This window comes from Chionomys nivalis, chromosome 4 (genome assembly GCF_950005125.1).
Source record: "Chionomys nivalis chromosome 4, mChiNiv1.1, whole genome shotgun sequence".
Lineage (NCBI taxonomy): Eukaryota > Metazoa > Chordata > Mammalia > Rodentia > Cricetidae > Chionomys > Chionomys nivalis.
In genome coordinates, this window is record NC_080089.1 from 110,226,663 (window position 1) to 110,249,643 (window position 22,981).

Here is a 22,981-nt window from a genome sequence, read left to right on the forward strand (position 1 = left end):
GGCCATAAAATGTGTACTTTCTTAAGAAGCCATAAATCAATTGAACAAAATACATTGTATGAAAAAGAAGTATCTCAGAGTTTTCAGACAGGGTCATAGTTACGTCCGTTCTTTTGTCTTGGTGTGTAGTCAGACACAGCCTTAAACTTCGGATCCTTCTGCCTTCACCTCTCAAATGCTGGGGACAGAGGTGTGCACCACCATGCCTGCTTATGTGGTGCTGGGGATGGAACCCAGGACTTTGTTCGTGCTCGGTCACTCTACCAACTCCTCAACTACACCCCCACCCCCAGAACTCAGGGACCCTATCCCCAGAGCTCAGCTACACCCCATCCCCAGAACTCAGCGTTTTCTGTTGAACTTTGCAGTCTGCAGGGAACTCACATGTTGGTGGTCTTTGCAAAACTCTATTGTGCACTCACTGGAAGAGAGAATGGCAAGGCAGTGACAGTTTAATATTGTTACGAGAGTAGTTTTGACTCAGGGAGAGACATTTCCTAGACTTCACGCTGACAACTGATCATTTAGAATGTTTCTCCTATCATTCAGAAAAGGCAACAGTTCATACCCGTTGAGGGAAACCTTTAAAATATGAAACACTGTTAAGACAATGGAAACTGAGGCCTGGTTGGTAGGATGCCTGCGGAGCATGCCTGAAGCCTTCGATTCCATCCTCAGAGCCACATAAAGCACCTGCCTGTGGTGGAGCACACCTATAATCCCAGCGCTTGTTAGGTGAAAGGAGGAGGATCAGAAGTTCAAGTGTACTTGGCTACTTTATGGCTTCTAGGCCAGCTTGGCCTACACGAGACCTGTCATGAAAGAACAGAAAGAAGGAAAGAGCAAACTAAAACTGTCCATCGCGCGTCCTGTGATGACTGTGGCGTGGTTTTTTTTTTTTTTTTTTTTTTTTTTTTTTTTTTGGTTTTTCGAGAGAGGGTTTCTCTGTGGTTTTGGAGCCTGTCCTGGAACTAGCTCTTGTAGACCAGGTTGGTCTCGAACTCACAGAGATCCGCCTGCCTCCGCCTCCCAAGTGCTGGGATTAAAGGCATGCGCCACCACCGCCCGGCTTGTGGTGTATTTTAATAAGGAAGCATAGCAAGCAACTGGTATTTGAGTGGCTTGGATCCGAGGCATGCAGGAGCTGTGTGAGTGGTCTCTGGTCCTTTATTGAATGGGGACGAGAATGTTTTAATGACCTATCCCATAAAGCTGATGCCAGTTCCTGGTTGCAGGCGGAGCTGATCTGGAAGTCTCTCATTGGCCACTGTCCTTTCTAAAGAAGTCACTTGCCTTCCAGAGTCCACCTGCCTGAGCTGCTGGGGACTCTTCGTGAGCTGAGAGAATGGCCCTCTTCAGGCAGCTGTCCCTGGGTTCCAAGGCTGCCCTGGCGGCAGCCACTGTCTTCGTGTCCATGATCCTCTCCCGCTCCTTTCTGGCTGAGACCCTTGAGCTCCAGGCCTGGCGCTGGCTGTTCCGCCTGCAGCTGGCCCTGTTTGTCAACTCGCTCATGCTCATTGGTTCCTTGTACATCTGGCGGAGCACCGTAAGCAACCTCAGCCATTCCCCTGCCATGGAATCGACCTGTTTCCAGGTTTGGAAGCTGGTTGTCATGGCATTCCTGGCCCTGGCACATTCCAGTTTCTTCACCATGCTCTTCTTGGTGGCCGAGGAACCTTACGTGTTTTCCTTAGCAGCCTACTCCTGCCTGGGTGCTTACATCATCATGGTTTTCTTCCTTTGTATCTTGAACGCCATGGAGCAGGCCTACCAGTTCTTAGCCTGGCGCAGCGGTAGGGTGGTGGGCAGCCTTGACAAGACAAGGCACCTGGTGCTCAGGCCTGCCCTGGCCGTGGTAGTGACAGCTGTGCTCAGTACCATTGGCCTTCTGAACGCTGCCCAGCCCCCAGTGGTGAAAACCGTGGAGGTGCCCATCCATCAGCTACCCCCCTCTTTGAATAACCTCAAGATAGTGCTCCTTTCGGACATTCACTTGGGGCCCACGGTGGGCAGGACCAAGATGGAGATGTTTGTGAGGATGGTGAACACGCTAGAGCCGGACATCACAGTGATCGTGGGGGACCTCTCCGATTCGGAAGCCTCCATCCTGCAGACGGCAGTTGCTCCTTTGGGCCAGCTCCGTTCCCGTCTTGGCACCTACTTCGTCACGGGTAACCACGAGTACTACACGTCAGATGTTAGCAACTGGTTCACCCTGCTGGAATCCTTGCGTGTTCAGCCCCTGCATAATGAGAACGTGAAGATTTCTGCCCCCAGGGACCAGGGCGGCCGTGGGGCCGACGCGGAGTGGATCTGCTTGGCGGGCGTGGATGACATAGAAGCAGACATCCTTCACTACTCAGGCCATGGCATGGACCTTGACAAGGCTCTGGAGGGCTGCGGCCCGGATGATGCCACCATCTTGCTGGCTCACCAGCCTCTGGCTGCCAAGAGGGCCCTCCAGGTGCGGCCAGATATAAACTTGATCCTTTCCGGACACACTCACGCCGGGCAGATCTTCCCCTGGAATGTTGCAGCCTATCTCCTGAACCCTTTCTTTGCTGGTCTCTACCAAGTGGGCCAGGCTACATTTGTGTACGTCAGTCCGGGCACAGCCTACTATGGGATACCCATGAGGTTGGGGAGCAGGGCAGAAATCACAGAACTCATCCTGTGGCGAGCTCCCTAAGCCTGCCCCAGCGGCCCTGCCCTGCCTTGTCCTTGCTCAGCACCTTTGTCTATCTCCTGCTCCCGCCCAGCCCTGCCACCACCCTTTGGCCCTAGCCTGGTGGGATCAGTGATTTGCAGTGGGGCTGCCTGGCAAGTTCAGGGTGGTTAAACTCTTCAGAAAATCCATTGCTTTTTGGTAGTTTACCTGTGAGTCCACTCGGCCACGTAAATGCGAACACACGTTTGTTTTCCAGCTGTGGTAGAGAAGGGCCCTTGTACAGAGGGTGGGGTGGTGGGAAAGGACACCTCTTGCTCAGATTCAGGGAGGAACAAGAACCCTTGTCTCCTGTGGGTTTAACCCTGGTTAGGACTTGGGTGGATTCTTGAAGTTTCTCGGTCTGCGGGCAGTTGGTTTGGGCAGGGACCAGGTTGAGGTCAGGCGACCTTCCCTCATCTGTGCATCAAGTTCACCTTTGTTGACATCAGCAGAACCACCAGAGCACAGGGCCCTTCCTGTCTGGACCTTGAGGGGTTCTGATTGCTTGGCTTGGTGGCTGGAGAAGCAATCTTGGGAGTCGTGGTGGGTGATGGCTTCGCGGTCTCTTGAGATCTCTGCGGCTCTGAACCCTGCTTCTGTGTCCTCTTGGATACAGAAACCAAGGATAATAAGGACAGGCTGCTTCTGTGTTCAGGGTGAGGAAGGGACACGGGATGTGATGGGGTGTGTTTGAAGGCTGGAAGTGTGGCACGGTACCAGAGCGCTTGTCTAGTTGGAACTCAAATGTGCCCGACTTTGAGTTACAAAACAACTGTATATATATATGGTAGAGAGAGTGAGTGTGTGTGTGGAGTGTGCGTGTGTGCGCGCATACACACATACATACGAAGGGGAAGCTAAGTCCTTCTGAAAGTTCATTTTATGGCCTGATGGTTAAGTAGCTTTATTGGTCATGGTGAATGCAGGATTCTAAGCACAGATAAACATTAAACAAGGCCCTAGAGCCCCACGTTCCCCTCAGTAGTTTGCGTGTTTGAGGCGGCTTCAGTTCATTCATGGCTAGATGGGGGGAGGCTGTCTGTTGAATGAGTCAGGAACTTGGAACCACCCCCAGCCCCACTACCCATTACTTCAGGTTTGGGACTAGGTTTTTTTTTTGTGAGAAGCTGAGGTTTCTTGACCACCCATAGGAAAACTGAAGCCAATATGGTTGAGGTCCAGCTCTGCCCCTGCAGGTTCCTTCAGGTCCTGGCTATGAAATGACAGGTCTTACCTGAGGGGGGAATTCAAATCCATCTACCCTGGCCTTTGGCCACAGAAGCACAGGGTCATCTCTAAGATTTCTAGACCCACAAGAAAAACAAAGTGGGGCTGGAGAGATGGCTTAGGGGTTAAGAGCACTGGCTGTTCTTCCAGAGGTCCTGAGTTCAATTACCAGCAACCACGTGGTGGTTCACAACCATTTATAATAAGATCTGGTGTCCTCCTCTGGGAAGAACACTGTATACATAATAAATAAATCTTTAAAAAAAAAAGAAAAGAAAAGAAAGAAAAGAGACAAAAGGAGCTATTTGTGCACTGCGTAGATTTCTTGGTCTAGCCTTTGCCAGTGGCGAAAGAGAGACTTTGTTCTTTTTATAGCGGAAAGCCATTGAGATGTGCTCAGGACCATCTGGGTAGCTTAGACTCAGGGCCGAGAAGCCTCTGGAAGGAGATGCAGACAGATGCCCTCTGCCTGGAGAGAAGCTTCCTGCTGCTTATGAGGGAGAGTTGATGAATGACAGTGAGTGACCGTTCCTCCTAGATTCTTGGCTTTCTTCAGCCCCGAAATGGGTGTAATTCTTGTATCTACCTCAAGGCTGCTTTGCTGGGAGAGTGTGGGAACTGTATGTGCCCACAGTGAGCACTTAGTGCTCGTCAGAGGCCTGCTGAGGAGTGGGCCTGGAGAGTCTCTGGAGCAGCCAGGCCTGGGGCCTGTCAGTGGGTGGCACACTGCCCACCAACCGAGTCCAGATGTCCGTGTGGTACCTACTGAGAGCTCCTTCCTGTCATGTGCCGAGTGTCCTGTGCACACTCTGCTTTGTCCATCCCCTTCATCTTCTTGTCCTTCTGGTGTGACAGGGTCTCGGGGGTGCAGGAGGCTACTCAAGCATCCTTGTCTCCCAGCAGATAAGATTGACAGTGGACCATCAGTTTTTAAAAACATTATACACCTGTAGCCCCATACTCAGTGGGTGGAGACGGGACAATTAGAAGGTTCAAAGCTACTAGTGAGCATGAGGCCATCTGGGCTACATGAGACCCTGTCTTGAAGAAAAAAGAGAGAAATAGCTTTGTCATGAAACTGTGACAGTCTCGTCGCCCTCCCACCTCTCACAGGATTTCAGTGCCCTGGGAGAGACTTTGTAAAAACCACGATTTATTATTGATGGGATCCTAGGAGAGGCCACCACTCAGCCCCAGCTCTTCCAGACCTGTGGGCACCACCCCTCCACCCTCCAGCCTCACGAAAGTCGCTTTGTTCTCCATTTCTGTCTGGCGACTCGATCCCTTTTGGGATCATGACCGGCCTCTCTGTTCTGCTTTCCTCCAGAGTGATTTTGACATCTTGTGCCATAGGGAACTCTTCGACTCTCACCATTCTTGTTATTTTTACTGGTTCCGTGATCTCTGGGTCTTTCTCTTCAGGGCCCTATACTAGGCTTGATGAAGTTATCTTTGGCCACCCTGGGTCTCTTAGTTGATACTGTCGCCTTGTGGGCCGTGTGCATGTCATCCATTCTGTTGTTTGTTTCTTTCTTTGATGCGCAGGGTCTTGTCATGTATGCCAGATGGTCTTCAACTTACAGCTATCCTCCTGCCTCTGCCTCCCAAGAGCTGGATGCCAGGCCTGTGTCACCACCCCTGGCTCCTTCATCCTCTCTTAACTCTCTGTCTCACCAAACTTTCCTGTTAACAGAGGGGGTGGGATTACAACTCAATGGTAGAGAACTTGCCTTGCGAGTGTGAGGCCCTGGGCTCAGTCTCAGGATCATCAGAGAAAGGAAAAGTTGGCTCAGCGGTGACAGCCCCACAAAACCTGACTTCAGTTCAACCCTGGAACCCCGTGGTGGAAAGAGAGACCTGACTCCACAGAGCTGTCCTCTGACAACCCCACGTGTGTCGTGCCAGGTGTGTGCCCACACTTAACACAAAGATTACATGGCACACACACAGTAATATGAATAGAATAATTCTCTAAAGAGATGATGTTTCCTTATAGAAGGGAAACAGCTACTCTGTTCTCCTCAGATCCTCTCTCTCCTCCTGCTCTGGTCATAAAAGATTATTTCCTCCTTCACTTCCTTCATGCCTCCGGGTTCTGCAGCATGCCTGGGTCACAGGTGTTTGTGGAACTCCCTTCTTCCCTCCCTGACTGGTCTCACTAAGGAGCCGGCTGCCCTGAACTTCACACTCTTCCCGCCTCAGCCCCCTGACTCTCGGGATTACAGACGTGTGTCACCATGTCTTACCGACCGTCATCTTTATTTCTGGGGTACCAGTTGCAGTGTTCCCTCTTCCTTTCCAAATTCAGTTGTTGGAGTGGAGCTAAGGGTTTGTTGATTGTGTTGTTGCCAAATATCTATTTTGCTTTTCCTTTTGTGCTGGTTTTTTTTTTTCCTGGTTATTATTTCATTGATCTCCGTTCTCGTGTTTGTTTTGGTTTCGTTGTTTGTTTGTTTTGGAGACAGGGTCTCAATAGGTATCCCTGGCTGGCCTAAAACTCTAGAAGATCCTCCTGCCTCTACCTCCTGAGGGCCGGAATGAAAGGCATGCACCACCATGCCCAGTTCTTTCTCTAATTTCTCAAGGAACTGTCCCTTTACAATTTTTTTTTTTTACTTATTTATTTATACAATTTTTTTTGTTTGAAACAAAGTCTGAATAAGTTCCATATGTTGTGTGTGCTATGTATGTTTTGCGTGCTATGTCGCTTTAAGTATGAAACATTCCTCTTACACATGTATGCAAAGAAGTAGATGAAAATAATTGAGGGCATTTTTATTTAATGTATTTTTTTGGTTTTTTTTTGTGTATTTTATTTTGTTTGGTTTGGTTTGGTTTTTCGAGACAGGGTTTCTCTGTGTAGCCCTGGCTGTCCTGGAACTCACTCTGTAGACCAGGCTGGCCTCGAACTCACAGAGATCCGCCTGCCTCTGCCTCCCAAGTGCTGGGATTAAAGACATGTGCCATCACCACCCAACTATGTAATATATATTTTAAAATTAATTTGTGTGTGTGTATACAAGTATGTGTTTGTGTGTGTGTGTGTGTACAGTGCTGATATGGAAGTCAGAGGACAGCTTGCAGAAGGTAGTTCTCTCCTACCATGTGGGTCTCTGGAATTGTTCAGCTTGATGCCACGCGCCCTTACTTAACCTTTTTTTCTTTTCTTTTCTTTTCTTTTCTTTTCTTTTTTTTTTTTTTTTTGGTTGTTGTTGTTTTTCGAGACAAGGTTTCTCTGTAGCTTTGGAGCCTGTCTTGGAACTAGCTCTTGTAGACCAGGCTGACCTCGAACTCACAGAGATCCGCCTGCCTCTGCCTCCCAAGTGCTGGGATTAAAGGTGTGTGCCACCACTGCCGAGCTTCAACCATTTTTTTTAAAGATTTGTTTTTATTTCTAATCATGTGTAGGTCTTCGTGTCTTACACGTGGGCGTGTGCACATGATTGCTGGTGCCTGAGGAAGCCAAAGGCCTGGAGCTGGAATTAAAAATGGTTTTGTGTTGCCCGACTCGGGTCCTCACTGAGCCCTTTCTCCAGCTTCCTAGTTTTTTTTTTTTTAACTATACATTTGTCTCTTCATTTCCCCGCTGAGCTTAAGCTGATCACTGGTCAGGAGTGCAGGAAGGTCAGGATCCAGACCCAAGGTGCTCATTGCTCTCTGTGTCCTCCCTCTTGCTGTCCTCTGCCTCTCCCACAGCACTGCCCTCTTTTTAGCCAGACCTTTGAAATGTGAAAAAAAAAAAAAGTTTAACACAAGATGTATATGAATAAACAAAATTAATAAATAGAGATGTGGGGTAGAGCAGGTATCTGTAAATCTGTCCCTTGGGGTATTGTCACCATGGACCTCAATTGCTGCTCTTCCCCAATCCATGGGAAGTGATGTATGGACCCCAGCAGCCTCTGAGCGTCTGGTCATCTGGAATCGCTGTTGACTTTCTCTTTGATTTGTGACCTTAAGGGACTATAGAGGCCTTAGGTATGCAAAGCCCTCCCAGCCACCTCCCCTCCCTTTCCACAGTCCTGGGTTGCTAGCGGATTGCTGGGTCTTTCCAACCTGGAGCTGAGGTGTCCCTGCCCAGAGCTCCACAGGCCCCTAGGGTGAGTTGACAGGGCTTGTGGAGATAGGAATTTCCCAGCTTTCTCCCAAAAGACCTGGAGGCCGAGTTGTGACCCTTCACCTGTGATGTCACCAAGCTGCTTTTACTCTTTGTTCAAGTCCAGGAACGTGCACAAGGGATGCAGATATCTATTCATTTTTAGCCCGAGGACTAGAACTCTTGGAGGAGATGTTCAAGTTACCCATCGATGCCTGTACTGTTACTGTTAACATTTTGTTTTGTTTTTTAAAGAGGCTGATAACTGAAATAAGAAACCCACACTGGTCACTATTGGACTCTTGAGGACTGGCCTAAGGGTGTTTTGTGCATACTGCCTTTTTAAAAAAATCCTCCAATGTTTGTGCATTATGTGTATGGTAGGGGCGGGGACTTGAGGGAGCCTGAACATCCAGTATGGTTGCTTGGAATTACGTTTTGTGTCATATTCCTGTGGTTGTAATCTTTGTAAACACTGATGCCACTGCACCCTGCAGGTGTGAAATAAAGATGTGTCTCTCCTGATGCCATTTCAGTCTCCGTTCATGCAGAAGGAGTTGAATTGTACTCCGGGCAAATTGGAGGGGTTTTCTGACTACTAGAAGCTAGCTCCTGTCTTCCCTTTTCCTCCTTTGCTTTCTTCTTCCTTCTCCCCTCTTCCCTTCTGCCTCCTCGTTTTGAAAAGATTTTATTATTTATTTACATGTGTGTGTGTTGGACTCTAGCATCCAAACACCGAGGAGGAGTCGCCCCCAGAGACCACCTCACACACCACAGCCGATGCAAAAGCATGAGGATTTTATTAATTCTGTCATGACAGGGTCCCCCAGCATTCGGGAAGCCGAGGGACCCCAAATAGCTGGTATAGTCTACTTTTAAAGGGGCCACAGAAGCAAGGGGGGTTGTTCTTTGACTATTTTGATTGGCTTATTCCAAAGGGCTATTACCAATAATTGACTGGAGAGCTGTTGCCAGATCAGGTGAGGTAAGAGGTCATTTTGACCCCGTTTCCCAGGGGACTGAACCAAAACATACGTATATGGGTAATTGTTCAGGAACTGAGTACGTGCGAGTGTAGCTGTTAGGTCCTTGGTTCCCAGGGGAGGAGGGGAAGCACTATGGCGCGGAGGCTGAGAGGATTCAGAATTGTCAAAATGGCTTCAGAATTGTCTTAAAGTCTTACATGTGCCTATGTGAGTTTATATGCACCCTATGTGCAGGAGGCCAGAGGAAGGCGTAGGATCCTCTAGAGCTGGAATTACAGGCAGTGGGCTGTGTGATGTGGATGCCGGGAGCTGAACCAGGGCCTCTGGGTGAGCGGTGAATGTTCTCTTTACCCCAGAACCACCTCCCCAGCCGTCCTCCCGTTTTCTGTTACCCTTCCATGTGTCGATGGTGCCTGGCTCAGTAAGTCCAGAGGAAGCTGGTTGTTGAGGTTGGACCTTCATGGGGTCCTTCAGTGTTGAGAGGGACTGATTGCTGTTGAACCACAAAGTGCATTTTCCTTGGCAATGAAGGTTATAAATGACCGGAGGCTGGGCAGCGGTGGCGCACACCTTCAATCCCCGCACTGGGGAGGCAGAGGCAGGCAGATCTTTTGAGTTTGAGGCCAACCTGGTCTATAGAGTGTATTCCAGGACAGCCAGGACTATACAAAGAAACCTTGTCTCAAAAAACAACCCCCCCCCAAACAAAAAGACAAAAAGAAATGACTGTTGTTTAGATCCCCACCTCTGCTGTTGGCCTTACTGCTCCTTTGAAAATTACCCCCTTCTCTGGGTCCAAATAACATGATGTCGTTCATGTATGGATGAGCAGGACAGTCTTTATATGAGTTATTTTTTCCTTTTCTTTCTTTTTTTTTCTTTTTTTGTTTTTTTGGGGCAGGGTTTCTCTATGTAGCCCTGGCTATCCTGTCCTGGAACTGGCTCTATAGACCAGGCTGGCCTTGAGCTCTCAGAGCCGTGCCTGCCTCTGTCTCTGGAATGCTGGGGCTAAAGGTGTGCACCGCCACACAAGGCTTAAGTTACTTTTCTTATTGCTGTGACAAAAGACTTGGCAAAGGCAATTTATGGAGCAAAGGTTTTGCTGGGGCTCACTTATTAAAAATTATCACATCTATTTGTATATGTATGCACGTATATCCATGTGCACATGCTACACACGTGTGGAGATCACAGGACACCTTTCGGGAGTCAGTTTTTCCCACCATGTGAGTCACAGTTGAAGGAGCCGCAGTCCATCCTGGGGGGAGGCATGCTGAGGTATGGTGGTCACACTGTGTGAGCAGTCAGAAGGTAGAATTGGCCCTACTATACCTTAAGGCCTGCCCGCAGTGACAGGCTTCTCCAACAAGGGCTGACTTTCAAAATGTTCCCCAACGTTCTAAAACAGTGCCATTGTCTGGAGACCAGATGTTTGGACTCTGTGCCTATGGGTTTCACATTCAAACCATAACAAATGCCCTAACAATCATAGCCTCATGTGACACAGAGCTGGGCGGTGACTGTGGCCCTGTGGCAGGAGAAGGTGAGTCACACAGACTGCTTTTGTGCCTCTTGAGGGACAAAAAGATTCCCATGTCATCCAACCAAGTGCTGGAGGCCATGGTCTCTGCTCTTATGATAACCCTGTGGTTCTCGGAGCCGTGCTTTGTTATGAATAGCCCACTGTTGTCCACCGTGATGCTCATGTTATTGGCGCGGCCCTACAGGTGGGTCAGATGGGATTCGATGGAGATGACCTTTAACCCTCGGTGGAGGAGAACCTGGTAGCTCTTCCAGGAGTGTCGTCTCCTCCAGGTTTATCTTAAGGAAGAGTAAGTTCTGGGACTCTCCCTGGATCCATAAAAGCCCCTGTACGTGGTGAGGATTCTAGTAGCTGTTGATAGGGAAAATCATTCCAGTATGGTCCCAGTTTGCATTCAGACAAGGGAAATAACGGTAGGATGCACTCTCTACTTCTGGAAGCCACTGTGTGAAGGACCTGGGCCTTTTGGGAGTGACAAGGGGGATTGATGGTGTGTCACATTTCCTAGTGTAAGTGTTGGCCTAAACTGTGCAGACAGTATTCCTGAGGCCTGGGTGCACTCTTTCCTGAGGACACAGATAGGTACCCTAAGTCTCATTGTTTAGGGCTTGTGCTGGTAGTCACACTGTAGGGTCCTTCCTTCAGATGATCCAGTCACACATAGCCCTTTAGCCACTGTGTTAGGAAACTGAGTCAAAGCTGAGAACTGGAAAAGGCATTTCAGTTTTCTAGAGAAGGACATCAGCCTTTACCTATCTCACTGCATGGGATGCTGTGACTTCCAAGCCATTGCCTAGGATCACTATTGGAAATTGTGTCCCTCAGCTTTTGATGTTTACGATGGTCCCCCTTGATAATGCTGCCATCTTGGCATCCCCAGTAGTAGAGAGGGCTGTTGACGGAGTTTCTGTCCCTCCTGGTCCTGGAGCTGTTCAGTCCCGAATAAACACACAGAGGCTTATTAATTATAAAATGTTGGACCTATTGCTCAGGCTTATTATTAACTAGCTCTTACAACTTAAATGAACTCATAATTCTTTTTTTTTAAGATTTATTTATTTATTTTTACAGTATACTGCCCATAGGCCAGAAGAGGTGGTTGTGAGCCACCATGTGGTTGCTGGGAATTGAACTCAGGACCTCTGGAAGAGCAGTCAGTGCTCTTAACCACTGAGCCATCTCTCCAGCCCCTGAACCCATAATTCTTATCTATGTTTAGCCACATGACTTGGTAACTTTTCTCAGTAAGACATTCTCATCTTGCTTCCTCTGTGTCTGACTTAGGATTGTGTCTTAGCCTTTCTTTTTCCTAGAATTCCCCTAGTTTGGTCACCCACCTATACTTCCTGCTTGACTTCTGGCCAATCAGCATTTTATTAAACCAGTATGAGTGACAAATCTTTACAGAGTGCAGGGAGCCCAGTGTCACAGCCATTCATCTGTCATCATTCATCTTTTGAAGGCACCGCCATGGGGACTCTAAGGTTACCAAAGCCCTCCTCACTGATGTCCTCACTGGCGGCACATCTCTGAGGCGTGTGGTTTATATAGTCACACAGTGGATTCTCTCGTGTCCATCTTTACATTGCTTCCTCCCCGAACCATCACTTCCTAAGGGTCATAGGATCTCCTGGCATCTCCCCTCCCTTCCTGCAGGCTGCTGTCATGGACCAATGGTCCACATGGTCCATGGTGAACTGTGTCTAAGAGCCATTCCTGCTTAGGGATCAGAGCCAAGGTGATAGCTATGGCTCAGGGCAGATACTCCTTCCCAGTATCCTCTATCAGGGCACTATGTCCTTTGCCCCTCCAGATTCATTCCCAGTGTCCCACCATGGTTAAACCCTCCACCTTGCTTTTCTGGTTGGAGGTGAGGGTTTCTGTAGACACCCATCACAGAAGTGTGTATCACTCATAGACTGCCCTGAACCCATCCGTCCCTTTCTTCAGAGTTTCCAAACCTGCTAACCAAGCCAGCCAGCCTTGCAGTCTCTCCAGTTCCTGGTAAGCCAGAAGAGCTAAGTCTCGTACCAGCTCCTGCATGAGGAGATTCTTCCACAGGCAGAGCGCTGGCTGTGCAAGCCTGATGACCTGAGTTCAATCCCACAACCCACAGAGAGGATGAGGGAGAGAACTCACTCCACAGTTGTCCTCTGATCTCCTTGTGAGTGCTGTGGTACATACACAACACCATGCGTGCTACACACACACACACAGATTTAAAAATAAACATGCCAAATCCTGCCCCCCTTAACCTGGGCTTCTCTGTCCAGCATAAGTGAGGAGCAAGGCATGCCTTTGGGGGTCTCCTTTTGCTCGCCCACTAAACACTAGCTGTAAGGTCTGGTTGCTAGTTGATACCTGTAAAAGCTCCAAATGCTGACCCACAACCCATGTCTAGGTGTATTTGTCACAGTTTTCTTTGCTCAGACAGAGGAAACTTAAGGGGTTATTTTTGGCTCACAGTGTGAGGGTGCAGTCCATGTGTTGGGCAGGCAAGATGGCAGGAGTGTGGAGCGCCAGTCACATTGTGTCCACAGTGGAAAGCAAGAAATGAATGCCGGTGCTCAGCTCAGTTGCTCCTTTTTCTTCAGCCAGGGACCCCAGCCCATGGCATAGTGCCACCCACAGAGCGGGTCTCCCATACCTACTTAAAATTTACTGGAAACACCCTTACAGACATGCTGTAAAAAGACACTGTGACCGAGTCAATTTATAAAAATTTTTAATTGGGGGCTGTTTAGCGTTTGAGAGGGTCAGAGTTCACGATGATGGCAGGGAGAATGGCAGCAGGCAGGCAGACATGGTGCTGGAACGGTAGCGGAGAGCTTACATCTGGTCCCCAGAGAGAGCTGCTGTGAGGGCTTGGGCCTTAGAAACCTAGTGGCCACTCCTAGTGGCACACCTCCTCCATTAAGGCCACGCCTCTCCCAGAGAGGCCAGACAGCCTCCAACAAGGCCACGTTTCCCTAGTGGCACACCTCTTCCAGCAAGGCCACACCTTATCATCTTTTCTAAACAACTCTGGGGACCATTCTCATCCAACCACCACATTTACCGCAGAGGTCTCTCCTTGGTGATTCTAAATTCCACTAAGCTGACAGTCAAGGTAACCAACCCTTCACATGAGGCCATTCCTGGTACCACCTGTCCTAATCCCCTGAAAACAGAACCTGAAACAAAGGTTTGGGGCAGGTAGCTTGAGAATCTAAACAGGAGCACAGGAACGAGGGGCAGGGGAAGAAGGGAAAGGCCGTGAGAAGACACCTCATTTTCTAGCCCAGATTGCGGAGGTCAGCCAGTCTGTGTGCCTTTTTCTTCAGCCTCCTGGTGCTTGTGACTGGGTCCTGTATACCAGGGATGAGCTTTTCCAGCTCAGTTTCAGCTTCAGTAGCAGTAAAGTGGTCATGGTCGTGTCTGCCTACATCACACGTCATAATTCCATGTGAAGCGCACAGCCCTGCCTAGACAGTGCTCCTAAGTCATCATTGATTTGACCTTAGTGAGTCTAGCAGAGAGCTAGACCTGAGGGAGAGACGTTCTTCAAGTCCAGCCATCCAGCTGACAAATCAATGGAGCGCTGATCTAGGACTCGGTGCCCTCACGGTTGCTTCCAGATGTTTCCAGATAGCTTCCAAAGCTACCATAGGCTATGATGCTAGCTTAAAGGTGCATGTGGCAGCTTGTCAGCACTGGGCGGGGAGGGGGACAGTAGGCTGATGACTCCTGGTAACCCTGGCTGCAGGAGTTCCTGTTGCCCATTGCTACCTGTCTTTGTCCACCAGGGTGCAGTGTTCCACTTTGCCTGACAGCTCCTGAAGGGAACCCCAAACTGGGTTCCTTGAACTGTCGACTCCTTATTTGACATTTCAGCCAGTGGAGGCATGTGTGTGTGTAATGCCTCACGGTGTAACAAGCATTTTGGGATTAATGCTGTGCTGTGTGCAGCGCACTGTTTTCTGTTCTTGTGAAAAGGCGCTGACTGACTCCGACTCCTCCCCCCAATTCAGATCAACTCACCTACAGCTTTAAACATCTTGCTTTAAAGTTCCTGTCCTCTGATACCTGGTACTTATGGCTGAGATGTAGACCTGGAGAGGACAGTTGCGACCTGGAGAGGACAGTTGCTCGGGTCACTCTGGGACTCAGAACGGCAGCTAGGAGGGGGCTTCATGGATCTGTTGCTTTGTTTGTTTGAGACAGGGTCTCATGTAGCCCAGGCTGACCTCAAATTCTGTATATAGCCAAGGGTCACTAAATTCCTGATCCTCTTGCCTCCGCTTCTCCGTCACTGCACCCCACCACCTGATCCATTGGTTTCTGCCCTGCGTTTTATTCTTAGGCTTTTCTGAATGGATCTTGGTGATCCCAGCGGCATGGCTGTTAGCTTCTGTCTCCGTGCTCACAAACAGCACAGTGGATATAGTCTCAGCTCTAGAACATCTATGGGCTCCAGATTTTAAGAGTAGAGCCAAAGAGGGAGATGGCCTCCTCAGTGACTCTTAACCACGTCACCCCGTGTGCTTGGCTGAGCAGTGGCTTGCTTACTACCCCAGAGACTGGCAGGGCGTACTGAGACATTATGTCACTGAAACAGACAGAAAGCCATCTGCCCCCACCCACAGCTCCGCTTCTGAAGTAAAGGTCCTCATTTTCATGGGGTCCCTTTCTTCTTCTGCAGAATGTCTCCCGGAGGACGTTTGAGCTCGACTACAGCCAGGACCGCTTCCTCAAGGATGGACTGCCATTCCGCTACATCTCAGGGAGCATCCACTACTTCCGGATACCCCGCTTCTACTGGGAGGACCGGCTGCTGAAGATGAAGATGGCTGGGCTGAATGCCATCCAAATGTAAGGAAGGACGTTCGGCTAAGACGCTAATGCTCACACCTCGCTTTATTTCTCCCTTATCAGCTATTCCATTGCTCAGAAGTAGGAGGGAGCCCTGTGTGGATTTCTGAGGGACTTGTCACAAGCTCAACTGGCCTTTTTTCAGATAACGAACCATTTCTCACTTAAACTTTGTCATCAGAAATCATAAAGTAGCCGGGCGATGGTGGCGCACGCCTTTAATCCCAGCACTCGGGAGGCAGAGGTAGGTGGATCTCTGTGAGTTCGAGACCAGCCTGGTCTACAAAGCTAGTTCCAGGATAGGCTCCAAAGCCACAGAGAAACCCTGTCTCGAAAAACCAAAAAAAAAAAAAAAAAAAAAAAAAAAGAAATCATAAAGTAGAAGTCAACTTGAAAAGGCAAAGGTGGGGGCCCGGAGAATGGCTCAAAAGGTACAGCTGCCTACTGCCCAATTTGACAGGCTGAGTTTCATCCTGGGGACCTACATGGTGGAAGAGAAGAACAGACTCGTGCAGGGTGTTGCCTGATCTGCATGTGTACACACACACAACACACACACACACACTCCAATAATAGAGACTTTGAAGGTGTGATAAGATGAACTCTTGGAAAGCGCAGGGTACTTCTGAAAGAGTGGTTCTCTTTGTCTGAGATAGACATCGTATTCCTGTTTATAGCTCATAAAACTTAAATTTCTGCCAAGGTCATTGGTCAGAGGCCCATCAAGGAGCCAAACATGAGGGAGTTTGGAGGCAGCCATAGCTGCTTTGGGTGTAGGGGAGTAAGCCTTGTGCTTGGGTTATTGGAACCCAGCTTGCCTTACTGGGTTAACCTTTTGAGTCTGGGCTGTGGGGACTGTCCCCGTCCCCTCTGGTGCTATGAAATGACTAACTGGGAGGGAAGCCGAGGCAGCTGACCACTCTGGTTTTTATAAGCTGATGTGGATTACTGATACCATCTTTAAAGATAGAGAGAGAAAACCTTAGCTGGTTTAGTAGATAGATACCCAGGGGGAGTCCCACTTTCCTGCTTCTGCAGCCACTGGCAGAATGAATCCAAGTTCACTGACAGAGGTTGACACGCTGAGTTCTAATGGGCTGTGGCTGATTGTTCTGGGGCTACAGGATGCGCATGGAGCTCACCAACAGGGGTTGTGTGCTGAGAATGAATGGTTCACGTGCAAGTGTGTATCTCTACCGGATTTGGTGGAGCCAGTTGAGTTTGGGTCCTTTTATTTCCTGGCCCCAGTATTCCTGACACAAATCTTTTTTCTTCTTGTAGTGGTTGGAGATTTTTCTGTGGTTTGGTTTCAGTGCTGAGAGTCAAATTTAGGCTTCACACATGGTGGGCACATTGCCACTAGACTACTAGGTCTCTAGACTGGGTAGGGGTTTTTGTTTTGTTTCCTTGGTATGGATGTTTTGTATGCATGTATGTCTATGTAGCATATGCATGCAGTGCCCAGAGAGACCAGAAGAGGGAGCCGGATCCCCTGAAACTGTAATTACAGATGGTTGTGGGAGGCCGTGTGGGTGGGAACCAAGCCTGGATTCTCTGAAAGAGCAAGTACTCTTAACCACTGAGCCATTGACCAACAACCCTCCGCCCCCATACACACTTTTAGAGATAAGAACAATGGGCTTTATGTGGGTGCAGTTGTCCACACGTTGGCGCCATTCTATACTATGAAGGGCCAGTTTGTTGGGGTTTCTGTCCTGCCCAGTTCCCACAGTCATTAGGTCCCAAAGAAAATCACACAACCAGTTATAAATTGATTGGCCCCTTAGCTCAGGCTTCATATTAGCTCTTATAACTTACATTAGCCCATTATTCTTATCTGTATTGGCCACATGGCTCAGTACCTTTTTCAGCGGCGTGGTCACATCTTGCTTCTTCTGTGTCTGGACAGGACTGTGGAGAGAACTTCCCTCTTCCCAGAATTCTCCTGTTCTCATTGACCCACCTCTACTTCCTGTCTGATTGCCCTGCCTGTACTTCCTGCCTGGCTACTAGTGTTTATTTAAAACATAATTGACAGAATATAGACATTGTTCCACACCACTCCTGCTGTCCTGGAACTCTCTATGTTGACCAGGCTGGCCTTGAACTCATAGAGATCCACCTGCCTGTGACTCCTGGCTCCCAGGATTAAAGGTCAATGCCATTATGCCAACCATTTCTTTGTTTATTTATAGATATTTCTCATATTACTTTTGCATGATAATTAGGGCTCGTGTGTTTGTGGTGATATTTTGTTTTTGCTTTAACAAATAAAACTTGCCTGAAGATCAGAGTGCAGAGCTAGTTACTAGGTAGCCATAGAGGCCAGGCAGTGGTGGCACAGATCTTTAATTAAAGCAATCGGGGAGACAGAGGTAGGCAATCTCTGTGAGTTCAAGTCCACCCTGGGCTACACAACGCTGAACCGTCTAAAAGAGAAACAGAGCCAAGCAGTAGCGGCTCACACCCTTAATCCCAGCACTAGGGAGGTGGAGACGGGAAGTGCTATGGCTGAGCGGAGAGAGGAATAATATAAGGCAGGAGGAGACAGGAGCTCAGGATTCAGTGTGAGGTTTCACAGAGATGGCATTGAGTCTGAGGATTCCTGGAGACAGGATACCCAACTCAGTCTGAGGATTTCGTAGAGATGAGAACTAGTGGCTGACTGCTCTGTTTCTCTGATCTTTCGACTTTCACGCCCTGATATCTGACTCTGGGTTTTTATTAAGACCAATTAGAATTCGCAATACATATATTTTGTCTTTCTCGGCAAAGTTTTCAGTGTGCTGGAAGGTACTTTTTCTTTTCTGTCAGTTTCTTATTTATTTATTTATTTATTTATTTATTTATTTATTTATTTATTTATTATGTATACAATATTCTGTCTGTGTGTATGTCTGCAGACCAGAAGAGGGCACTAGACCTCATTACAGATGGTTGTGAGCCACCATGTGGTTGCCGGGAATTGAACTCAGGACCTTTGGAAGAGCAGGCAATGCTCTTAACCACTGAGCCATCTCTCCAGCCCCTGTCAGTTTCTATATAGATTGTTCTCATAAAGGGCTATGTTGGCTCTCCATGTTAGAGCATGTCCCTGGCAAGCTCAAAGACTGTGCTCGATCCTCAGAGTGACAAACTAGACAGATACAAAGTGAAACCAAAGGAGAATTGGATGAGGTATACAGAGCTGGCCAAGATAGCCACCTGAAAAAAATCCATCTGGGCGGATGAAGCTGGTGAATCCCATTCATGTCCCTGAATGGGAGTGGTTGTCTCTGAACAAAGTTCAGCATGTGTAGTAGCCCTGTCAGACCACAAACAAACAAAATCTGCAAGTTCATCTCATTTTCACGATCTTCCCCCATCACCAGTCAGTAAGTAAGCAAAGACGACACCATGCCTCTTGCTTTAGGTCAAGTTCTGTCTCCCACACAGGTACTAACCGGGCCCGGCTCTGTTTAGCTTCCGAGATCAGAGGCAATCTGACACTCCAGTGTGTTATTGCCATAAACTGGCTAATGGTTTTCAGTAATGCTCCCACTCATTTTTTTGTGTGTGTGTGTGCGTGCGTGTGTGCACATATGTGTAAGTGTGTACTGCAGCATGTGTTTGAGGGTAGAGGACAAAGTGTTGAAGCTAACACTCTCCTTCCATCATGTGGGTTCCAGGATTGGCACCCACAGGGTCAGGTTGGCAGCAATACCTTTACCCATGAGCCTTTGCAGGGGCCAGCGATCCACCTTGCGCCTGTGTTGTCAAATTGTCCTACCACCTAGGCTCCCCTCGCCTTCTTCCCGCTCAGCTGCCACCTGTGAGGATTTTGGCTGTGTGTATCTTCATAGGTATGTGCCCTGGAATTTTCATGAACCCCGGCCAGGACAATATGAGTTTTCTGGGGACCACGATGTGGAGTATTTCATTTATCTGGCTCACGAACTGGGGCTCCTGGTGATCCTGAGGCCCGGGCCCTACATCTGTGCAGAGTGGGACATGGTGAGTGTGTTAACGTGGGGCTCTGCCTGCCTGGGGGCGGGGGGGTCTGGGCAAAGCAGATTAAAGCAATCCGCGGCTCAAAGACAGGAGCCTGTGGTGCGGGGCCTCCTCAGGTGTCTGTTCCTTTAAAGAGGTGCCAGACAGAAAAGAGCAGGCTTGAGCCAGGGCATCAGGGCTTCCTCTTAGTCACATAAGCTGGTTTCCTATCAGAGGCATGGAGTGGATCCTCTTTGTCTGCCTTGTGGACTAGTTAAGAAACTAGCTAAGAGACGCCGTGTGCATAGAAATGTAGAAGAAACAGTGGGCTGCGTTCCTGTCACCCAGCTCCCGGCTGCCTGGCTAGCTTATGCCCCGAAATCACAACAACACAGAAACTGTATTCATTTAAACACTGCCTGGCCCATTAGTTCTCTCCTCTTAATTGGCTAATTCTCACATCTTCATTAACCCATTTCTAATAATGTGTGTAGCACCACGAGGTGGTGGCTTACCGGGAAAGATTCTAGCCTACATCCATCTCAGGTCGAAGAATCCATGTCATCTGCCTCACTGCCTTCTTCCTCCCAGCATCCTGTTCTGTCTACTCCGCCTATCTAAGCCGCTGTCCTATCAAAAAGCCAAGGCAGTTTCTTTATTAACCAATGAAAGTAACACATAGACAGATGACCCTCCCACATCATAGAAAGAGTTTTGTAGTCCAGTGGTTGGGCACTTGCCTACCATGTACAAAGCCACACAGTCAGTCCCCAGTGCTGCAAAACCAGATAACAGCAAGAAAACTAAAGTAGGAAGAAAGAGAAGGAGAAAAAAAAAAAGAAAAAGAGGCTGGAGAGTTAGTTGGCTCAGCCATTAAGAGAACTGGCTGCTCTTCCAGAGGACCTGGGTTCAATTCCCAGCACCTACATGGTGGCTCAACCCTCTGTGATTCCAATTCCAGGGGCTCCAACACCCTCTTCTGGCCTCTGAGGGCACTGCATGTACACGGTGCACAGACATGCATGCAGACAAAACATCCACATAAATAAGTTTTGAAAGAGGAAGAGAAGGGGGAATTTGTATGGGTGTGGTGATCATGCCTGTAACCCAGGCAAATCAAAACTCTAAGACCAGCCTGTGCTATATAGGGGTTCCAGCTTTAGGCTTAACTACATAGTGAGACTGTCTCAAAACTAAAGGGGAGGGGGTGTTGGTCCTCAGACTATTGTCAATAGAGTGATCTTCATTTCCCTGTATTCCAGTTTCCCAGAAGCCCAGGTCGTTTTCCCCCTCTGTCTTTCCCCTCCCTGCTGACAGGAATCTCATCTCTTTTCATGCAGTCTGATGACTGCTTTTGCTTTTCTGTCTTGTAGGGAGGCTTACCTGCTTGGCTACTAGAGAAAGAAACTATTGTCCTTCGATCTTCTGACCCCGGTGAGTTACTGCCGCCTTTAAAGGATTATAGGAGATTAGACAGTTTATATCAAAAGAGCCAGGCATTTAAAGGTAGGGCTGCTTCTGTACAGCTGCCAGTTAGTGGGGTGGAAATCACCCTTCACCGGACAGTGAGCGTGCAGGAGACATTGCCTCTTCTGTAGGCTTGAACGGATCTCACTGATAAATGGATAACTTTGAATTCGAAACCTGGTTAACCAACTGGGTTCAATAACTTGTTTTCTCTTCCTACACACTTAGTGTATTACACAGCCAGCTAGTCAAAATGGCAGGGTTGGTTCTGGAGTGATGTCACTAGATTTCCTGGTAGCACTGTGTCTGCTGTTACTTCGCATTTGTGGAGGGATTTGTAAATGACAGCTTTGTCTCATCTTTTTAAACCACGAGGGGTTGTTTTAGCGTAAACCCTGAGGAGTCATTCAGTTGCATCTGTCTGTGTGCGTGTGTGTGCATGTGTGTGTAGTGTGTGTGGTGGTGGGGGTGTGTGTTTAGACTCTATGTTTCTCATACTGTATGAACTTCTGTTTTTTGTTTTTTGGGGTTTTTTTTTTGTTTGTTTGGTTGGTTGGTTTTTTTTTTTTTGGATTTTCGAGACAGGGCTTCTCCGTAGTTTCTCCGTAGCTTTTGGTTCCTGTCCTGGAACTAGTTCTTGTAGACCAGGCTGGCCTCGAACTCATAGAGATCCGCCTGCCTCTGCCTCCTGAGTGCTGGGATTAAAGGCGTGCACCACCACCACCCGGCTTTGAACTTCTGTTTTATACTCCTGCTATATTATTGTTGTTTTTACCTGTGTTGCCTCATGAGTCCGCATGAGAACTTTAAGAAGCACGTGTGTTTGTCAGTCTCTTTTGTTTTTTTTTTAATATTTATTTATTTATTTATTATGTATACAATATTCTGTCTATGTGTGTTTGCAGACCAGAAGAGGGCAGCAGACCTCGTTACAGATGGTTGTGAGCCACCATGTGGTTGCCCGGAATTGAACTCATGACCTTTGGAAGAGCAGGCAATGTTCTTAACCACTGAGCCATCTCTCCAGCCCCCGTCAGTCTCTTTTGAAGTCGTAAATATATGATTTATTAGATGTTAATTTTGTCTGGGTGTGGAGGTACAAATTTGTAATCATAACACTTGGAAAGCAGAGGTGGGATTCTGGGGAGGTGGCTCAGAGGTTAAGAGCACTGACTGCTCTTCCAGAAGTCCTGAGTTCAATTGCCAGAACCCACATGGTGACTCACAACCATCCATAACGAGATTTGATACCCTTGCTGGAAAGTAGAGGCAGGAGAATCAGGATTTCAAGGTTATCCTCGGCTACATATTAGGTTTGAGGCTTGCCTGGGCTATATGACCTTGTCTCAAAAACAAACCTTTAAGCAAGTTATTATTTATTTATTTATTTATTTATTTTGGTTTGGTTTGGTTTTGAGGCAGGTTTCTCTGTGTAGCCCTGCGTGTCTATAGACCAGGCTGGCCTTGAACTCAAAGATCCTCCTCCTTTGCCTCCCAAGTGCTGGGAGCATATACCACCATACCTTTATCTTTTTAATGTATATGGGTGCATGTATGTTTGTGCCATGTGTCTGTGGGTGCCCACAGAATTCAGAAGAGAGTGTTGGATGCCCTGGAATGTAGTAAAGACAGTTAGACAACATGTAGGTGCAGGGAATTCAGCCGAACACTCTATATATAGTTGTGGACGATCCTGAAGTTCTGATCCTCCTGTCTCCACGGCGTTGGGATTACAGGTGTGTGCTCCCGTGCCCAGTATAGGCACTGCTGGGGATCAAAAGCAGGGCCTGGAGTATGCTCAGCAGGCCCTCTACAAACCGCGTCACACCTCCCTGTGCCTGTCACACATTGCCTGGTAGCCTGTTCTGGCTCTGAGCCCCGCAGCAGGGTAAGTTGCCAGGTGAACAGGACTACTAGCTTGTAGGACCGTGCCCAGCATCCAGCAGACTGGCTGCTGCATTTTAGAAGACAGTTGTTGAGGCCACCGGCTGCACTGTCGTTCTCCGGGCTTTAAAAATCAGCCAAGATCGCCTAGCTGACTTGACCCCTGAAGCCGACACTGAGACTTTACTCATGCACACTCACACACAATAGAATGTTTGCACGCACACACACACGAGAATGAACTAGTTGAC

At 48.4% G+C, this 22,981-nt stretch overlaps 2 protein-coding genes across 3 annotated transcripts in view; both read left to right on the forward strand.

Moving 5' to 3' along the window:
- The window catches only part of Glb1 (galactosidase beta 1), a 93,199-nt gene that overhangs the window by 18,979 nt on the left and 51,239 nt on the right, over positions 1 to 22,981 (forward strand). For both annotated transcript variants that reach the window (XM_057767022.1, XM_057767021.1), the window contains exons 2-4: positions 15,241 to 15,410; positions 19,253 to 19,403; positions 20,753 to 20,813. In XM_057767022.1, the coding sequence (XP_057623005.1) occupies positions 15,241 to 15,410; positions 19,253 to 19,403; positions 20,753 to 20,813 (382 nt within the window). The remainder of the gene's footprint in view (positions 1 to 15,240; positions 15,411 to 19,252; positions 19,404 to 20,752; positions 20,814 to 22,981) is intronic.
- Tmppe (transmembrane protein with metallophosphoesterase domain) lies at positions 1,346 to 2,689 on the forward strand. The gene has a single exon (XM_057767024.1). The coding sequence runs from the start codon at positions 1,346 to 1,348 to the stop codon at positions 2,687 to 2,689; it is 1,344 nt and encodes a 447-aa protein (XP_057623007.1).

What these genes read in the sequence shown, in the direction of transcription:
- Tmppe (XM_057767024.1), top strand. Translation starts at nt 1,346, where the DNA reads ATGGCCCTCTTCAGGCAGCTGTCCCTGGGTTCCAAGGCTGCCCTGGCG.